Source organism: Rhinatrema bivittatum, chromosome 1 (assembly GCF_901001135.1).
Source record: "Rhinatrema bivittatum chromosome 1, aRhiBiv1.1, whole genome shotgun sequence".
Classification (NCBI taxonomy): Eukaryota; Metazoa; Chordata; class Amphibia; order Gymnophiona; family Rhinatrematidae; genus Rhinatrema; species Rhinatrema bivittatum.
Genome location: NC_042615.1, coordinates 233,796,205 through 233,814,998, shown reverse-complemented (window position 1 = coordinate 233,814,998; position 18,794 = coordinate 233,796,205). Strand labels below are relative to the sequence as shown.

Here is an 18,794-nt window from a genome sequence, read left to right as displayed (position 1 = left end):
AAAAGTTGGAAAGGAGATATCAGAAAGACAAGCTGTCTATGTAGCATCGCTTGCCTCCTGAGGTGATACCGTGTGATCTCTCCTTCAGAGTGCCTTTAGTCCAGTAGCCTTGTCTGCCATGGACCTAAATTTCAATTAACAGTTGCAGGCTGAGAGAGGCTCGGTAGTGAAGGCTTTGGTCCTCTCTCCCTGTTACCAGGACCCATTCCTGCTCTCAGCCAGGGAGGTTTGAGCTCAGGTAAGTTCTCTTACTACTTGTGCATCTAGTTTAGGCATCGGTGCTGGATGAGCAGCCTAGATGCATGGATTTGGAAGCTCATTTTTTTGTGCGTCCATTTTGGGTGCTTATACACGTGGTTAAGTTAGGCGCAAGCCTTCCTCAGACTGCACGCTTACAGCATGGTGCCTGCGCTGAAGAAAACCTAAGCGCCTAACTATCTATGCTGCATGCCAGATCAGGGCCATTCAGTTGGAGCTTTCTTATAAGCCTGTGTCAGCGCTGCCTGGATTCTCAGGGAGATTTGTCTCCTTCTGATTTTGCTGGTGAATGTCCATCTTCTCCTGAGGGGAATGGGACCAAGGGAGACAAGGCAGGGGTGTCCCTTCCCTTGATTGATCCCCGGGTTGTGTCCTCAGAGGACACTGGCATACAAGAGGGCCTAGTATTCCACCCGTCCTCCTTTTCCTGGGTCGAATTCTTTCAGGGATTACAGAAATTTCTATAGGGCCGGTCTTCTGAAACAGCAGTATCTACTATGGCAGCTCCTCCACCTGTCTCCATGGTCAAGCTCTATGGTGCAGTATGGTGGGACAGAGCAGATGGATCAGGATGATACCAATTTTGGTAGGGAAGGGGACATTCCCCCCCAGATTTGGAGCCATATTGAACTCTTCTTTGTTTCTTTCAGAGAGATAAATTGATGGATTTGTTATCTCAGACCCTGAAGATCCTTGGAATCTGACTCCTTGAGGACGCAGAAGAAGGATCCTATTTTGGTCACCTACTCAAAGCTTCTTGTTTCTTTCCCCTTTTAGATGCAATCCAAGAGTTGATTGATTTGGAATGGAGTGCTCCAGAGGCGTCTTTTAAAGGGGGATGCGTCTTGGCGGGTTTATACCTCTTGGATCCACAGTCCAGAGATAATTGCGTTTTCCTAGGGTGGATGCTTTAATGTGTTCTGTCACGAAACATACCACCATCCCAGCAGAAGGAGGTGTGGCACTGAAGAATGCTCAGAATAGGAAGATTGAGGCAATGACAATGAATTTGCAAATTGCTTCTTGTTATACCTTGGCAGCTCTGGCTACGATGCATCTTTGTCAAGAATCTGGTGGTGCTGGGTCCAATCTTGAACCTGTGATAGAACCGGGGGCTACCTTCTTGGCTGATGTAGGCTGTGACTTGATACACACAGCCGTCAGAGGAGCTGCTTCAGTTATTGAGGCTAAGCGGCAGCTGTGGTAGGGCAACTGGTCTACAGCTACCCTTTCAAAGTCCAATCTTACTAAGCTGCCCTTCAAAGGCTTGCTTTTATTTGGCAGTGAATTGGAAAAATGGCAAGTAAATGGGAAGAGACTCAGGTCCCTTATTTTCCAGAGGACGAGAAACCAGTTGCCCAGTCTTTTTGAGTGACTGGCCACTCTTAAGACTACTGGCATTTTCGGCCTTATAGGGGAGGTTCTTCCCAGAGATCCTGTCCCTTCCGCATATCTGTCTTTTTACCCCTGAGGTCCTCAAAGGATGCTGGCTCTGCAGGTGGAGTTCCCCGGTCTTCCCAGTGAAGGTTTGCGGGCTCACCTGGCGGTGCAGGAGATAGGTGGTTGCTTATGCCAGTTTTATCACAGGTGGGTCCAGATTACTTCAGATCAATGGGTTCTCAAAGTGATTTGGAACGGGTATGCTCTAGAATTTCTTCGCATTCTTCTGAATACCTTCATGGTCTCTCTATGCAACTCCCCTCAGGAGAGGGTAGAAGTGGAAACGACATTACAATGGCTGTTGAATCTGAAAGTGATTCCTGTTTCCTGAATTGCAGTGGAATACAAGTCGATATTCCATTAATTTTGTTGTGCCCAAGAAGGAAGGGTCGTTTTGCCCCATTTTGGATCTCAAGGGCATCAACCATCATCTACGGGTCATGCATTTTAGGATGGAAACAGTACGTTCTGTCATAATAGCTGTCTGAGCAGGGGAGTACCTCACGTCTCTGGATCTAATGGAGGCGTATCTGCATATTCCCAACCGGCAAGAACATCAGCAGTTCCTCCGATTTGCCATCCTGGATTGTCATTACCAGTTTCAAGTCTTGTCTTTCAGTCTAGCCACGGTGCCTAGGACCTTTTTCCAAAGTCATGGTAGTAGTAGCAGTAGCCTTTCACAAGGAGGGCATTCTAGTTTACTCCTAGGTGGACAACTGGTTGATTTGAGCCAAGACTTTGGAGGAGAGTCTTTGCGCTTCCTGCAGGGTGGTTTCCTTGCTACAGGAACTAGGCTGGGTGGTGAATCTGGCCAAGAACAATTTGCAGCCGTCTCAGACCATGAAGTATCTTTTTAAAGTTAAATGCTATCACAGTAGATTTCCTTAGTGTCCTCCCTCCAGTTATCAAGTCAAATTGGATCATGTTATGATCACTATTGCCAAACGGTTTCAACACTATTACCTGTCACACCAAATCATGTGTTCCACTAAGAGTCAGATATAAAATAGTTCCCCCCCTCTTGTCTGTTCTTGTACCAGCTACTCCATGAAGCAGTCATTTATTTCATCTAGAAACTACCTCCTTAGCAAATCCTAATGTAACATTTACCTAGTCAATACTGGGGTAATCGAAATCACTCATTATTACTGTGTTAATTTTAGTTTTCCTAGTTTCTGTTAACATTTCATCATCTGTCTGTTCATTCTGGCCAAGTGGATGGTAGGACACCCCTACCACTATTCTGTTCTCCTTCTCACATGGAATTTCTATCCATAAAGATTCTACAGTGCATTTTGTTTCCTTGAGAACTTTTATCCTGTTTGACTCTGTCTTCTTTTACATATAGCACCACTCCTCCACCAATTTGATCTATCCTGTCATTGTGATATAATTTGTTTCCTGGTAACACATTGTCCCATTGTTTATCCTCTGTCCACCAGGTCTCTGAGATGCTAATTATATCTACCTCTTCATTCAGTGCTATACATTCTAACTCTGCCATCTTATTTTTTTAGTTTTCTAGTGTATGTATACAGACATTTTAAAGTGTGTTTTTCAGTTGTATTAACAACCTGCTTATCAGTTGAAGGGGTAATTTGGAATCTTTCTGCACTATCTGCTCTTTACCTAAAGGCACCTGGGCTATATTAGCATTTTTTGCCACCTCTCTATTAGGATGTCCTAACTTCCCTGTTTTTGTTGATATCCTTCAAAAATACATCATTCCAAACGATGCACTTTCCAGCATCTTTTAACCTTTGCATCTTTATTCATATTTAAAATCCCATATTCCGTTTCTGAAAAGCTTCATCTGGCTTGTTTGCAAGCAGGAGCAGTGGAGCACCTTTTTTTTTTTTTTTTTTTTTTTTTTGTGGGATGGGGAGGGGTAACCAAGTTCCACTACCAATTTCTTACCTTATGTTTAAGTTAGTCATTCTTTCTTCCATACATTCTTTATATAACTCATAGAGCCTGATTATTTATTTCCAGACCAGCCAATAAAATGCTTGATGCTAGAAAATGGTGGTATGGTGGTGTAAAGGAGAAAATGACAAAAAACAGCATTACTAATAAAAATGTCAGTATTAACCAACTGTTCTGTACTTTGTATGGAAGTAGAGAAGATGATCAAGTATCAAGAGATGTAATCAGAGTTCAAGAAAATATGTCCTAAAGATTCGGAAATAGTCTTAATTGTTTAGGCACCACTCACCTGATAAAACTCTTCCAAACTCCCCACTATAGTTAACTGAATATATTATATTGTACAAGCTTCAGAAAGAAGCTGTTTGGCACAATGCAAGTATGAAGAAGAGCACTAGCTGTAAATCTGAGAGATTGAGATCTTACCCAACATACTCTGGCATAAGAGGGAAGTGTATTGTTATTGTATGTGCAAGAGAAACCCAGTATAAATCCTGTAAATATATACTCCCTATCCACAGGAACACACACACACACACACACACACACACACACACACACACACACACACACACACCATTAACTCGCAAGACTCTTAAAAACAACAAACCTACTTATGGAAAATACACCACCTGTTGGGAAAACATAATGAGCAAGAATGCTACAGATCCCTACATGCTAGCAGAATACCTCAGCTTGGTCACACTTGTAGAACACACCAAATGTCCAAATGTAGAATAATTGATCATAAATTACAAATCTGCAGTCAAAAATTGAAATCGAAACTCTAAGAAACCAGACTCTATATGCTGTAAAAAACTGGAAAAATTACTTCCACTTTTCTCCCTATGAATAGCAGCTTCCCATCTTTTCCCTGCTCATCTAGTTTCATACTTTTTCTATCCTCCAACCCCCCCCCCCGTTCCTTCTAGAGGACCAGATAAGGGGAGAGAACCAGGAGAGGAGACTGTCTAGGAGTGGGGAGGGCAGAGAAGGGTAGCGGGAGGGAGAATGGGAGAAAAGGTATAATCTGGAATGGAGAAAAAGGAAAGGTTGTCCCTATCCGTACCCTGGACCTGCTCCCTTTCCCTTGTCCCCATCTCCTCTAGCTTTTTCTCTCTCATCCCCAACCCTGCATGCATGCTCTATCTCACACACATGGTCCCACTTCTGTGCCCCTCAGCTTACAAGCCTTCCCCCCATCAGTCATTCCTTCTAACCTCTCCCTGTCTGGTCCCCCCCCCCCCCCCCCTTCCCGTCAGCCTGTACCCAACCAATTCCTCCCCTTCAGCCAGCCAGCTTGCAAGTTAAGGGGGTTATTTTCCAAAGTGTTATCGCGTGCATTAGGGCCATATCGCATGAGATATCATGCAAATTAGGGGGAGGGCGGAGTCAGTGGTGTCTTTGCTGCCGGCGATAATGTTACAAAAGCGCAGCCGTGGTGCGAAGGCTATGGGCTTTCGCATGCCCGCCTCCCCCTTCACCCTCCCACTCCCGTTTTCGCAGGATTCATCATTCTGCAAAGAATGATGAATCCTGGCCTAATTTCCTTGTCAGCCATCTCCATTTCCTGCTTGCCAGCGTCTCCCAGCTAGCCAGCCAGCCAGTCTCCAGCCTTGACCCACTCCGACAACCACTCTCCCCCCACAGCCAGCAGCCAACCTCAGACACCCTACCCCAGCCAGCAGTCAGTGTGCAGCTTTGGACACCCATCCCCTAGCCAGTTGCCAGCTTCTGAACTCTACCCCAACCTAGCCTGCATTCCTTACCATGCAGTCTCCATTCTCCCGGAAGTGCTGATCCCAGCAGACGCTGCAAGTTTCTTTGCATTCCCACACCCTTAGGCATGTCTCATGAGACCAGTGTGAGGATGCAGAGGTGCTTGGTGCCGGATGGCATCTGCACTTCCGGGAATGCCAGGAGGAAAAGTTGAGCGGGCCAGCTATTGGGTGGTCCAACCCTTCTCTAAATTTAATCTTCTTATCTTAACCTCCTTGAATGCTGTATTTGTCGCCCTTCTGCATCCCAGTTTCTGCTCTGTTTCATCTTTCCCATCTCCAATTCAAAACTTAAATCTTTTTCTTCCATTCACTTGTTTTATTGGCAATAAGTTTCCACTTAATATCTGAAATCTTTGTTCTAGTCCTACTTTTTAATTTTTTAATATCTTGAATAAATCTTTGTTCCCCTTTACTCTTTTCCTTCCCTCGTGCTTTCATCACTCAGTTTAATGTTTATTTTTTTAACTTGCATACTGCCTTTGCTATTTTGTTCGTTCATAACATACTTTTATACCTTTTGTTCAATGTGCTCAGTTAGGGAATTAAACTCCATTGAAAAGTAAACTAAGCTCCCTTTTCCCAATTTAATATCATAAGATCTTTGAGATCAAGACTTGTTAACGTCTTTAAAATGAATAGCACTCCATAAATATTAGATAAGTTTGAGATGTGATTTATCTGTATTTGGCTCTTCTGCCTCCCCTACACATGTGTAGCCTCCTTGTTTTAAGTATTGTTAGTTTTGCATGTCTAATATATAATCCATACTGAGCAAGAGAATTTGTAACCTAGTCTAGGGTTTCCCAACCAGTGTGCCTTCAGACCTGAACAGGAGTGCCATAGAAAAGTCACTACTGCCTGATCAGATTCAGGCCAGCACCTCACAGCTACATGACTCGCCATCAGTGGCTCTTAAACATTTAGAAGCTCCTTTCTGACAGCATTTGTAATTATGCATGCCACCTCTTCCTGACTACAGCATGAGATCTGGAGCATGTACTTAATGGGCAGCATGGAGGGCATGGCTAGCTGGGCTCCCCTTTGTGCTGCACATGCATTGCACACAGAACCTCACCTGGAGATTGTTTTTAATTCTATTTTTTGAATGTTATAATCCAGTGTTTGTTTTAGATTCTGAATGGTGGTTTTTGGGGGGTTTTTTTGTGATCTGCTCATCACAGGTGGTTCTGTATTAGGTGGAATATAAATATTTTAAATAAAATAGTAAGACAGTGGTTAAAATTGGTTAGTTAATGAGGTGAAATTGGGTGTTCACTGAAGAGAGCAGTATGTCAGTCCTCACAAAATCTGCCACTTCCCTTTTGGGGTTCTCCAAGTTTGAGCTAAACTATATATACTGAGACACGTGGCAATATAGTATGCTGCACCTGCCCAATATGGCATGCTGGAAGTTTCTAGTAACTTTTCTGTGCTGGGCTCCAACCTGCGGTCCTTGCAGAACACTTTTTACAGGTAAGCAACTCTGCTTTCATGCTAACGATGCCTATGCTTATTTAAACAGATCATTCAGTTTGGTTTCCCAATTGATTTATTACATTGATTGACTACTTTGAAATCATTTGAAATCATTTTTCCTAGACTCTTTCTTGTTTGATAGTTTGCAATTCTTGTTCTAATTTATATGTGGCTAATGGTATTTTGCACCCCAAATGCATAATTTTACACTTTTTCAGCTTTAAAGTTCTTTTTCCAAATTCTGGACAATTCTTCCAGCTGTTTTTCTTCCCCCCAAAGCCTTTTCATTTTTTTTAAATTCCTTCCTTCCTTCCTTTGTTACCGATTTTTGTATTCTCTGCAAGCAAGCATATTTTTTCCTTGAGTTAAACTGTTATGATCCCACTGGTCACTTTGCCTTCACTAACAGGTATTCATTAACTACCACTTGATGACCTGCCACTCAGCTGGTTTCTCACCCAAGGCCAGATTCATTAAAGCTTTTCTCCCATTTTGTGTATATGGGAAAAACTCGTAGTGAATCAGATACCGTGTTTGCAACTTTTATCACCCCTACCTCCCCAATAAACAACTAGCTTGCTTACTAGCTTTTTGCAAAATTACAGGCCGATGCAATAAGACGCCCGGTAACGGGGGCTTGTATTAAGCACCTGTTTTCCTAACGTGCGCAGCCATGTCTCCTGGGCGCCCAGTGCAGTGTTTGAATGAGCTATTGCCTTAAAAAGGACACGCTAGGGAAAAATTGTGCATGCCTAGCATTCAAATGCATCGGGTGCTCAATATGAGCGTCTATTTTGCCCAATATACATGCACAATATATACACGCAATAGCAAGGGACAAAATTGACCTGAGGCGTCCAGAATTTTTTTTTATTACATCAAACCGTTTATTCTTAAACACCGCAAGCAGTAGATTTAAGTATTGCAACGATACTAAATAGGAGGGACCACAGAGGACAGGTTTTTTTTTAATTTGTAAAGAGCCCTTGATTTGCGGATTGACTTAATGCCAACTCCAAGGCTGGAGTTAAATTTGTCCATATTAAAAAGTGTGTGTTGGGTGCCCAGTGATTTTCTGCATCGGGGAATAATAGCTAATCGCCTCATTTACATGGAATTGGTATGTGATGGCGCTATCGGCTACGCATTGGGGCGTGCGTTTTGAATGCGCAAAGCTCCTTATTGCATTGGGTTCTAGTCGAGTGCATCTAAAACGCGTGACCAACCACACGTAAATCTGTGCGCTAGGCTAGGCACACTTCGTTACGTCGGCCCCTTAGTGACAAGAAGCCTTACTGAAATCCAGGTAACATCTACTCTGCTTCTTTCATCCACTGCTTTTCTCACATAATTAAAGAATTTAGATTTATGAGATTGAGTCTTCACTATGCCCCTTCCAAACATCTGACAGTGTTCCCTCTGTGTTTGATAGATGTCACCATGCAGAATATATTTTGACTCATTATGTTCATAATTGTTAATTTTTGCATTTGCACGCAAATTGGTGGTGAGGTGCAGTTTGTGGTAGCTTTAACAAATTGAATTCTTCATTAGGAGCTGTATCTGTGGTGCTTTTTATTGTGAGCATGGAATCCATACTTGGAAAGGTACCAGGAAATCAACGTTACCCTTCCTTGCTGTAAGCAGAGTGGATGACCGAAATGGTAGTTGTCTTTACTTTGTGATGTTGGGTCTGGTTCCCTGAGGTGGTAATGAGTATATGATAATCAGTATTTTCAATTTTGATTACTAGGATTGATCAACATGAGGCATTAGCAAAATTTGAGTGAACGCTCACAGCTAACACTTTAAGTAAAGTTAAGAAAAACAAGTGTTCGTTGTAAAGTACTTCAGCATATCAACTAAACTTGTCCATTTCATCTGGTTGGAGAAAAAGATCCAAAAAAGAAGTCTAATTTCTCAAAGCAGTCAAGTTAAGCAGTTATATGCTGTACAAGAAATTGAATTTTAATAAAATCCTCAGTGAGGTTCAAGGGTGAAAACAATAAGCATAATATTTTATGAAAATGACCCCCATATTTAAAATCTGGCATTATATGTTATGCATTGTAGCGCCAAGTCCACATCTACCTTTTAGAAAATTAAAACGCATAAATTCTGTTTAGTGTTTGATATGCACTGCAGTAGCTGAAAGGCATAATGCCCCTAAAACCTTGGGTTGCTTTTCACCTTTCATAAATTCCTGGGTAGATTCTATACAAAAAATAATTTTCAGCTCCGTGGCTCATTGTTATTCAAACTTGATTGATTGTCGTCATTTACTCAGTGAGGAAGTTAAGTGCTCCTGTCATTTCCGAAGAGTATAATTGGGACGTTTCACAGGTCAGCGATAGTGACAGGTTTCCCTTTTGATTAGTGTTAGACTGATAAAAATTACAGTTTTCTATGATTAATGGTTCCCTTAGTACCTAAATGCACCGCTCATGGATTGTACCTAAACAAATGAATTTGCATCTGATTATACCGTTTCCCTGAAAGGATTTTCCTTTGGCTTTAGTTTTGAGACCAAGTAGGTAGGCATGCAAGTAGATTACTTTTGGCTCATTTTGTTAATCAGCTGTCAGTGGTCAGTGGTTTTCATTAATACTTATGTTTGGTATATGATTTCTACCCTTTTTTTTGGGGGGGGGGGGCACAGAAAAGCTGCTTTACTTTGATTAGGAACAGAGGCAGAAGTTCTACCAACTAGTCGAGTCCTCAGTAGGATTGGTATTGGTATCCACTTAAACTTCAAATTTAGAGGATGCCCTCAAGCTAGGTCTACATTGTCTTTTTAGAAAGGCCCAGTAGAATGTCCTTCAAAGGTTGAGCAGGTTTTGCAACTGGCATGACTGCTTTACACTCAAGTAAATGCAATGACTCTGTATAGTTGTGATCATCCGAGCTTTGCCCACCTGCCACATAGCTGCAGTTTGGTTTCTACCCTGGACAGTAGGAGGTTAGATGTTGCATGTGACTGAGCCTTGGTCACAGCATGCAGGAAAGGGAAGAAATGGCTCTGTTTTTCCCTGTTTGATTACATTGCAAAGGAGAAGGTAAATTGAAATGCAGAGCCCTCCAGCGTTGCCCAGAGCGTGACAAGCACATCTTTGCTGATTAGAGGGTTGTGACGATTTGGCAGGGTATGGGGGCTGGGTAACCAGTGTTGCACCTGCCTTTCTCAGGCATGAGAGGTTACTTTTAGTCCAGGCTTTTAGTGACTTTGTATTAAATGTACCTGCAGTACCTGAATGTAATCCACTTTGAAGTGCCTGAAAAGCGAAATATAAATCAAATAAACCATTAGAAAAGAATGCCGTTTTGGGAAATCTATATCTACATAGATATAAAATGTAAAATCTTAGCCGTGGCCTTAAATAGATTTAAAAGGGATATTTACTTTATTTCTGTTAACAAAAATTAACTGCAGACAATTAGGAACACTGTTGCAGTTAGATTTTAATTTAATCTTGATTATCTTAGTGTATTAAAACAAAATACTGCAAATGAAATTTGCTTAGCAATTTGAATTATCAGTTTTGCGTAGGAGCTTAATTACAGAAGACTCAGGTGGGTGTCCCGCCTGCAAAGGCATAAAGCAGTGGGTTTCTTACCTATTTAGATGTGGCTAGTTAAGATCATAAAGTATCTGGTTTGCTCAAACTGTCTTGATTGTTTTGCGAAAAGAATGTAAATATTTGAAGTAAAAAAAAATGAATTATGCTGTTGTATTGCATTTTTTTCATACCCTGAAGTTGTTTAAGACTGCTGACGTTGGAAGCCGTAGTGCAAGCAGATATTTTAAGGGGCAGTGATTGAAAAGCAAGGCCAGGTTATTGATTTCACTGCACTTAAAGCAGCCTTCCTCCTCCTTGCTACAAAAATTAATTTTGCAGAGAGTAAGAGGCTAAGGGGAGGGATGGACAATGAAAACATTTCTTCTAGTCTGTTTAAAAAAAAAAAAATCCCCCGTAGCTCAGGCCACAGTGCTGGAAAACAGGAGCCTCGAATTGATATTTCTTGTCTAAGGCCAGTAGTGGGTGAGTTTGCTACAGAGGCAGTGTGCTCAGTTCTGGGAAGGATAGATATTACCCCACTTGTTTCATTTCCATTCTCCAGCCAGCAGAAATCCTTTGTCTATCCCACATGCTTTTGAATTCCATTACTGTTCTTGTCTTCACCATTTCCGGGAGGGCAATCCATTCATCCCCCACTCCTACCGTGAAGAAATATTTCCTGACATTGTTCTTGAGTCTTCTCCCTTGGAGTTTCATATCGTGACCCCCCTATTTTTGCAACTTTCTTTCCATCAGAAAAGCTTTGATTTTTGCATATCATTAATTTTTCAGGTATTTGAAAGTCTGTATCATATCGTCCCTGTCTCTTCTGTCTTGCAGAGTATACATCCTTAGGTCCTTCAGTCTCATCTCATATGGCTTTCCATAGAGACCTTGCATCATTTCGGTCACCTTTCTCTGGACCGCTTTCATTCTGTCCTTTTATCCTTTTTGAGATGACGTTTCAAGAATGGAACACAGTACTAGGGATGTGAATCGTTTTAGGACGATTAAAATTATCGTCCGATAATTTTAATATCGTCTTAAACCGTTATGGAACACAATACAATAGAGATTCTAACGATTTATCGTTATAAATCGTTAGAATCGTGAGCCGGCACACTAAAACCCCCTAAAACCCACCCCCGACCCTTTAAATTAAATCCCCCACCCTCCCGAACCCCCCCCAAATGAGTTAAATAACCTGCGGGTCCAGCGGCGGTCCGGAACGGCAGCGGTCCGGAACGGGCTCCTGCTCCTGAATCTTGTTGTCTTCAGCCGGCGCCATTTTCCAAAATGGCGCCGAAAAATGGCGGCGGCCATAGACGAACACGATTGGACGGCAGGAGGTCCTTCCGGACCCCCGCTGGACTTTTGGCAAGTCTCGTGGGGGTCAGGAGGCCCCCCACAAGCTGGCCAAAAGTTCCTGGAGGTCCAGCGGGGGTCAGGGAGCGATTTCCCGCCGCGAATCGTTTTCGTACGGAAAATGGCGCCGGCAGGAGATCGACTGCAGGAGGTTGTTCAGCGAGGCGCCGGAACCCTCGCTGAACGACCTCCTGCAGTCGATCTCCTGCCGGCGCCATTTTCCGTACGAAAACGATTCGCGGCGGGAAATCGCTCCCTGACCCCCGCTGGACCTCCAGGAACTTTTGGCCAGCTTGTGGGGGGCCTCCTGACCCCCACGAGACTTGCCAAAAGTCCAGCGGGGGTCCGGAAGGACCTCCTGCCGTCCAATCGTGTTCGTCTATGGCCGCCGCCATTTTTCGGCGCCATTTTGGAAAATGGCGCCGGCTGAAGACAACAAGATTCAGGAGCAGGAGCCCGTTCCGGACCGCTGCCGTTCCGGACCGCCGCTGGACCCGCAGGTTATTTAACTCATTTGGGGGGGGTTCGGGAGGGTGGGGGATTTAATTTAAAGGGTCGGGGGTGGGTTTTAGGGGGTTTTAATGTGCCGGTTTTGCAATTTTTAGATTTTTCACGATTTTTCACGATATTTTACCCCCCCAAACGGCAACAATACGATTCCCTCCCCCTCCCAGCCGAAATCGATCGTTAAGACGATCGAGGACACGATTCACATCCCTACACAGTACTCCAGGTGAGATCTCACCAAGGATCTGTCCAGTTACATTATTACCTCCTTTTTCATGTTGGTTATGCCTCTTATGCAGCTCAGCATCCTTCTGGCCTTGGCCACCATCTTGTCACATTGCTTGGCCACCTTCAGATCATCAGACACTAATCACCCTGAGATCTCTCTCCCAGTTTGTGCAAACCTTTTCTGATAGAAAGGAAGCTGTAAAACAAGGAGGAAGATTCAAGAATAATTTGAGGAAATATTTCTTCATGGACAGGGTGATGGATACGTGGAATGCTCTCCTGGAAGTGGTGGTGAAGACAAGAATGGTAATGGAATTCAAAAGAGCGTGAGACAAACACAGATGATCCCTGCGGGCTACATAATGGCAATGAGCAAATGAGCTAATTTTACTGTTCCACCTAAAGTTAACATTTCTGCATGGGGTAGCCTGCCCAGAGCAGCAGTTGCTACTATCCATAAAAAATAAAAAGAATAAAATAAAAACTTACTGGGCAGACTAGATGGACCATTTTGGTCTTTATCTGCCATCATTCACTATGTTACTGCAGTAACCCCAAAAGATGAGCAGCACTGAGTATAAGCCTAGGAGACTTCCTTCGAGCCTGCCTGATAGGTGAGAGCACATGCAGGCCTATGTAATATTGGCGGGCGTTAAACGGGTGATCATGTTTGAGCGCCCTCTCTCTTAACAGGTTCTGATCCACCTCTCCCGGGCGCCCGATTTAATATTTAAATGGGCTGCCGTGGTAAAAAAAAAAAAAAAAGGCATTAGGAAAAATTGTGCATCTCTAGCACCTCCTTGGCATTGGGAGCCCAGGAGACATGAATGTCAGCGGGTTAGGAAAATGGACACTCAGTTTTACAAGCATCTATTTTCCTAACCTGAGCACAGCCACGGGTTAGGAAAATGGACTCTTGTTAATTGAGTGACTTTTTTTTTTTTTTGCTGGTTCTCCTTTTTTTTCAGTTCCTCCGACTTAATATTGTGGCGTTAAGTCAGAGAAGTACAGAAAAGCAGTATTTTTTTACTGTTCTGTTTACTTTTGGGGCTCCTCAAGAATTAATGCCTGCTCTGGGGCAGGCATTAATTTTTTAACGTAAAAATGTGCACATCAGGGGCACACTTTTTTTTTTTTTTTTTTTTGCAATGGGGAGTAATAGCCTCTTCAACATGAATTTACATATGAGCACTATTAGCTATGCGCTGGTTTGGACGCCTGTTTTGGACATGCTAATCCCCTTAATGCATGAACGGTTTTGGATGCGCATCCAAAACGCGCAAAGCCATGCACTCGGCCAAGCGCGTTATATTGCATCAGTCTGATGGTGCATGGGCCTGCTATCTGGAGTGATGGGTGGCTTCTATGAAAGGCAGATAAAAAGAAAGAAACAATAATAATGGCAAGCTAATGAAGTTATTGGCATTCCAGATAAGCATTCAGAGAAAATTCTTAAGTGGCTTCTTGATCTTCAACTCTATTTATTTCTCATTGACCAAGTCACTAGTTCGGAGACTGAAGCAACAGTAACTTTTGGTGACCTGTCCTTAATAATGAAGGAAGAGCTGCTTGACATAATTTCAGTCTAGTTAATTGTTGAAAGCAATAACACATGGGACACACTTTTTATTTGTTAATTTTATGTAAATTGAATTATTTTAAAGAAATGTTTCATGTGGGATGCCTGTATAATTTTCTAACAGATATTGGCATTTAAAGTTTTTTAGCTCCTCTTACTCAATAACTTCCTGTATTATGAGTCCAAGTCCCTTGAAAGCATCACAACCAATTAGTACAAAGCATGAATACAGCACAAACAGCTGTATAGCATGCACGCACATGTTATAAAATCTGCTACTTTCACGCACGTGCGCGCCCGATTTTATATCGGCGGGTGCCGACTTGCAGGTGCAAAGGGGGGAATCTTCTTAGAAGCGCGCAGCAACGTGATAGGGCCTTCCCCAGTTCCCTCCCAGTCCATTCCAATAAAGGACCGGACTGGGAGGGGGGACGGTACCTTCTTTAACTCCCTGCTTTTACCCATCCTCCCTTTTTCCCTTCTTCACCCTGACCAATAAAATCCCTCTAGTTAGCCTTTTTTTTGTTGTTGTTGTTTTTATACTTACCTGCTCTCTCGAGCAGTATTAAGTTGCACGGGCTGGCTAGCTGCCGGCGTGTACTTAAGCCTCGCCCCTGGCCTGCCCCTTTTGAATCAGTCCGGTCTTCGGCATGTACCAGGAGATGCGCGCGTGCAAGGCCTGGCCACGCGTGTATCTCTGGGTTTTTCCGTGCGCTGGCATTTTAAAGTTTAGCCGTGTGCGTGCTGTGTTGCAGAAACCAGTGTTTGAGTTGCTTCTCCAGAGGGCTTGGATATGTTGTAAAAATGATTCTCTCAAGCTCTGGAATGGCAGCCTTTGCTGGCACAAGAACGATGCTGATGCGATGGTCTTGGAAGGAGACTTGAGAGAACCCAAAATCTCCTAGACAGACCCTCAAGGAAGGAAGAGTAAAACTGAATGAGAAAATGGGAGGAAAAATGTTTAACAATAAAAGAAATTGTTGGAACAAAATAAGAAATAAGGCCTAGGCATGACTCTGAAAGATGAAGTGACAGAGCCAATGAAATGGATTTCTCAGATTTTAGCTACTGCTACTGTGTAACTGGTGCTATAATTTTAATATTACCAGTGTGTTTTGTTATTTTTTAATCTGTATAAAAACGTTTTCCCATTCTCCTCTGTGCTGCTTGCCAAAAAAATATTTTGTCATGAATAGGAAGCATCTTTTTTTTTTTACCTAGATTTATCAGTTTCTAGTAATTTTTTATTTATATTTTTGATACCTCTGCTTTTGAAAAGCTATTGGATGACTTAAGGCAACAGTCCAACATAGATGGTTGCCAGGCTCTTACGAGGAAATTTAAATACAAACTGTCTGCCCCAAACTCACTAATCCAGAATATAAGCAGCAGAATCTAAACCACCAAATAATCCAAAACACAACCTGTCATAAATTGTGCACTGCTTTTAAGTTCCAAGTTAGCTTTGAATGATTTTTTTTTTTTTAGCTCTGCATTTGTATCACTTCTGTCTTTGCAATACTGAATTTTGGTTTTGGTGAATATGACTAGACTGTAAAACCACTGACAAGATTTAAAAGTAATGTTTGCATTTAAATGATTTTTGTATTTATTCTTTCTCCGTCAGGGCACTCCCTAATTTATAAAGTGAGCTCCATTGTTAGACCTTGAAAAGTAAACATGTCAGGAAATTTACTGGAATACTTTTGTCTATCCTTAAAAGATTTATGTATAATTTTTAGGATAGGGTTGTAGTTTTGTTGGCTGTCGATTACACATTGCAGAAATCGGAATCTTAACTTCCGTGTGCTTAAATGCATAAAATGGCACATGTTTACATTTAAAGTGCTCTTGTGATAGAATTTTACAGACTAAGATGTCTTCTTATGTTCCAAATATTTTCATTAGCTCCCTTTTGGTACTTTGTATATTGTTCTGGTAGATGAAAGCCACTGATGATGAAGATGAGGATGATTTTGTGGAAGTCCCAGAGAAGGAAGGTTACGAGCCCCACATTCCAGACCACCTGCGTAAAGAGTATGGTAAGTTTGCCCAGCTGTGAGAAGCCTTATCCCTGCACATTACTGCCTCAGTATAGTAAATAAACAGCCATTATGAAGTAATAAAGTGATCAGTGGTGTGGGTAATCTCTCTGACTGCTGCAAGGAAGTCATTACATAGATAGAGGAGCCACGATTGGCTCTAGATAAACAAATACTTTGTAGGAAAAAAAACAACCAAGACCAAGAGCTTATTTCAATCAGGCCTATTGCACTACCACTTAAAGCCAGAAGCAGTTGCCTACTGAAATAATTAATATCTTTTTTTTTTTTTTTAAATTTTCCTCGAGTAGAAATACAGCATTGTAAACAGTTGCAGTTAATAATGAGGTCTGGTGTGACAGAATTTGTGTAGTTGACTATAATAGTAGTTTCTGGAAATGTAGCCCAGCAGCTTCCCTTCCTTATGTACATGATGTGTTCTATGTAGGAGTCATCCCAGTTAAAACTTAGGGCAAATCCAGCCTGGTGGTGTTCAGAATGGAACTTTTATGTGCTGGAAGTCAAACAACCTTGCCCGAATGTTTTGTAATTAATCTTTAAACGGTATTTGCCATTATTTTACACTGTCCGAAATAATTTATTCTAGTTTGTTTGTAAAAGGATTGCTAATGTAATGCAATGAATTTTAACATACTAGTGTGCTTTGCAGTTGACCACAAAATATGCAGCTAAGTTTGTGTTTAGAGCTTTTTTTTTTCCTTTAGTGTGATTGAGCTTGGTGTCGTGCCTTCAGATTATTTCAGAGAAGAAAGAGTGGTGGAAAAGAGGATAGAATGTGATTATGAAGTAGAAGCTCTGGAAGGGCCAATCTAAATTCTGGCGTCAACATTTTGGTTTGCGTTGGATGTCTTTTTGATAGACTTAGTATATAACACTAATGGATAATGACTGCTTGTCTCAGTGCTTTCCCTTAATGTGTGTGGGGGGTTTTGAGAGGGGGGGGTGCAGTTTCCTCCTGCTTCTTTGAGTTTCCAGTTCAGTTGCAACCAGCCTCTGTTGGGTTACAACACCATAAAAGGTATAACGAAAGTGAAGGCAGCCCAGAGACTGGCACAAAAATGGTACGGGATCTGCACTAAAAAGCTCTATTTCAGTGAGCCTTAAGGATCTACACGTGCACTCCAGAGAAGAGAGAGGGAAGATGAATGTCTTAATGGCTCTCTCTTAAGTATCTGAATAGTATTAATGCACCAGAAGTAAACCATTACCAGTGAAAACAAAGTTCTAGAACAAGGGGTCATGATATGAGGCTTCGAAAGGGGGATCAGAAGCAATGTCATATTTTTTTTTCATGCACAAGGCTGGTGGATATGTGAAATGCAGATGATAGACACTAACATGTTAACAGACGTAGAAAAGTAGGAAAGTCAGTCCCACATGTGGGTGAGGTCGCCAGTGGTACCACGATACGGATGATGCCCTAGCTATGTTAGAAAAGTCCAGAAGGCTTTTCTGCACAGGTGTGGTTGGGACTGCACATGCATGCGAGTCCTCAGTCTGTTCTCTGTGGTACAAGTCGGCTGTGACTGGTAGTGCTCTTTGTTTGTTGTAGTTTTCCTTTAGTTCTCAAGTCTCCCTCAAAACACAAGTTTTTCCAAAGAATTCTTACTTATAAATTCTTCAGTTTTGGAGATTAACATTTTTTAAATATTTCTAAATTTAACATTGTAGACATATTCCCCACTGTAGCTGACAAAAAAGCCATGGGGTTCAAGTGGTGTTGTGCAAGTAATAGGAAAATGTTTTGGTGACCGCCGCAATAAATGTATTCATTGCTTGGGAATTAATTATGCTAGAACAAATGTTTATAACCTGTCTCTCTAAGGCCATAAATTTGTTTCAGTACAGGTCGAACCTGACAGAGGATCTCTTTTATAAAGAGCCTCTGCTTTGCCATAGACTACTTCTCCTCTGTTAGTACAAGAGATTGCTCTAAGAAGCAGTTTGAATGCAGAAAGGGAAGTTTCTCTTTCAGTATCCCACAGAGCCTCTTCAAGTGGTGTACCCAGGAGGTACTTCCATTCATATGTCTCGTTCACTGCTGGACTCCGTCAAAGTTAAAGCACTTGTGGGCGTTAAACTATAACTCTATAGAGCTGGATTCTGATAAGGATGATTTTCAGAGTCTTCCTTTTGATCCTTCTGCTCCTATTTCTACTAGAAGTACTCCTCCCCCCCCCCCCCCCCCCCGAAGATCTTTCTTTTCCAATGCCACAAACAATCTCCTCTGACTTTCAGGAGGAGGCAGAGTCTAGAGTGCCAATGTAAGGAGTTCTTGAGATGTCTGAATGTATCAAAGAATATGGTGTTTTTCCAGTATACTAGCTATTGAGATCTTCAAATGAAGATTTCAGAAACTCCTCTCACCACTCCTTTATTGAACAAGAATGTAGATGTTAAATATTCAATGAATAATCCTGGATTGTTTGGCAATAATAGAAATGTATAAATCCAAGACTAAAACCTTTTGGTGTGAGAAATCCCATCGCTACTCAAAGTACAAACTATTGAGAATGTCCTAATCTAAGAAAAGGGAATGTGACTTTCATTCTCAATATTTCTTAATTCTGAAAACAATGGAGGCCTTCATCCTGTCTTGGATCTCAGAACTCTC

General features: G+C 42.1%; 1 protein-coding gene across 2 annotated transcripts in view; it reads left to right on the top strand.

Moving 5' to 3' along the window:
• UVSSA (UV stimulated scaffold protein A) overlaps positions 1-18,794 on the top strand; it is a 209,132-nt gene that overhangs the window by 82,268 nt on the left and 108,070 nt on the right. For both annotated transcript variants that reach the window (XM_029592666.1, XM_029592673.1), the window contains exon 8: positions 16,060-16,159. In XM_029592666.1, coding sequence (XP_029448526.1) covers positions 16,060-16,159 — 100 coding nt within the window. The remainder of the gene's footprint in view (positions 1-16,059; positions 16,160-18,794) is intronic.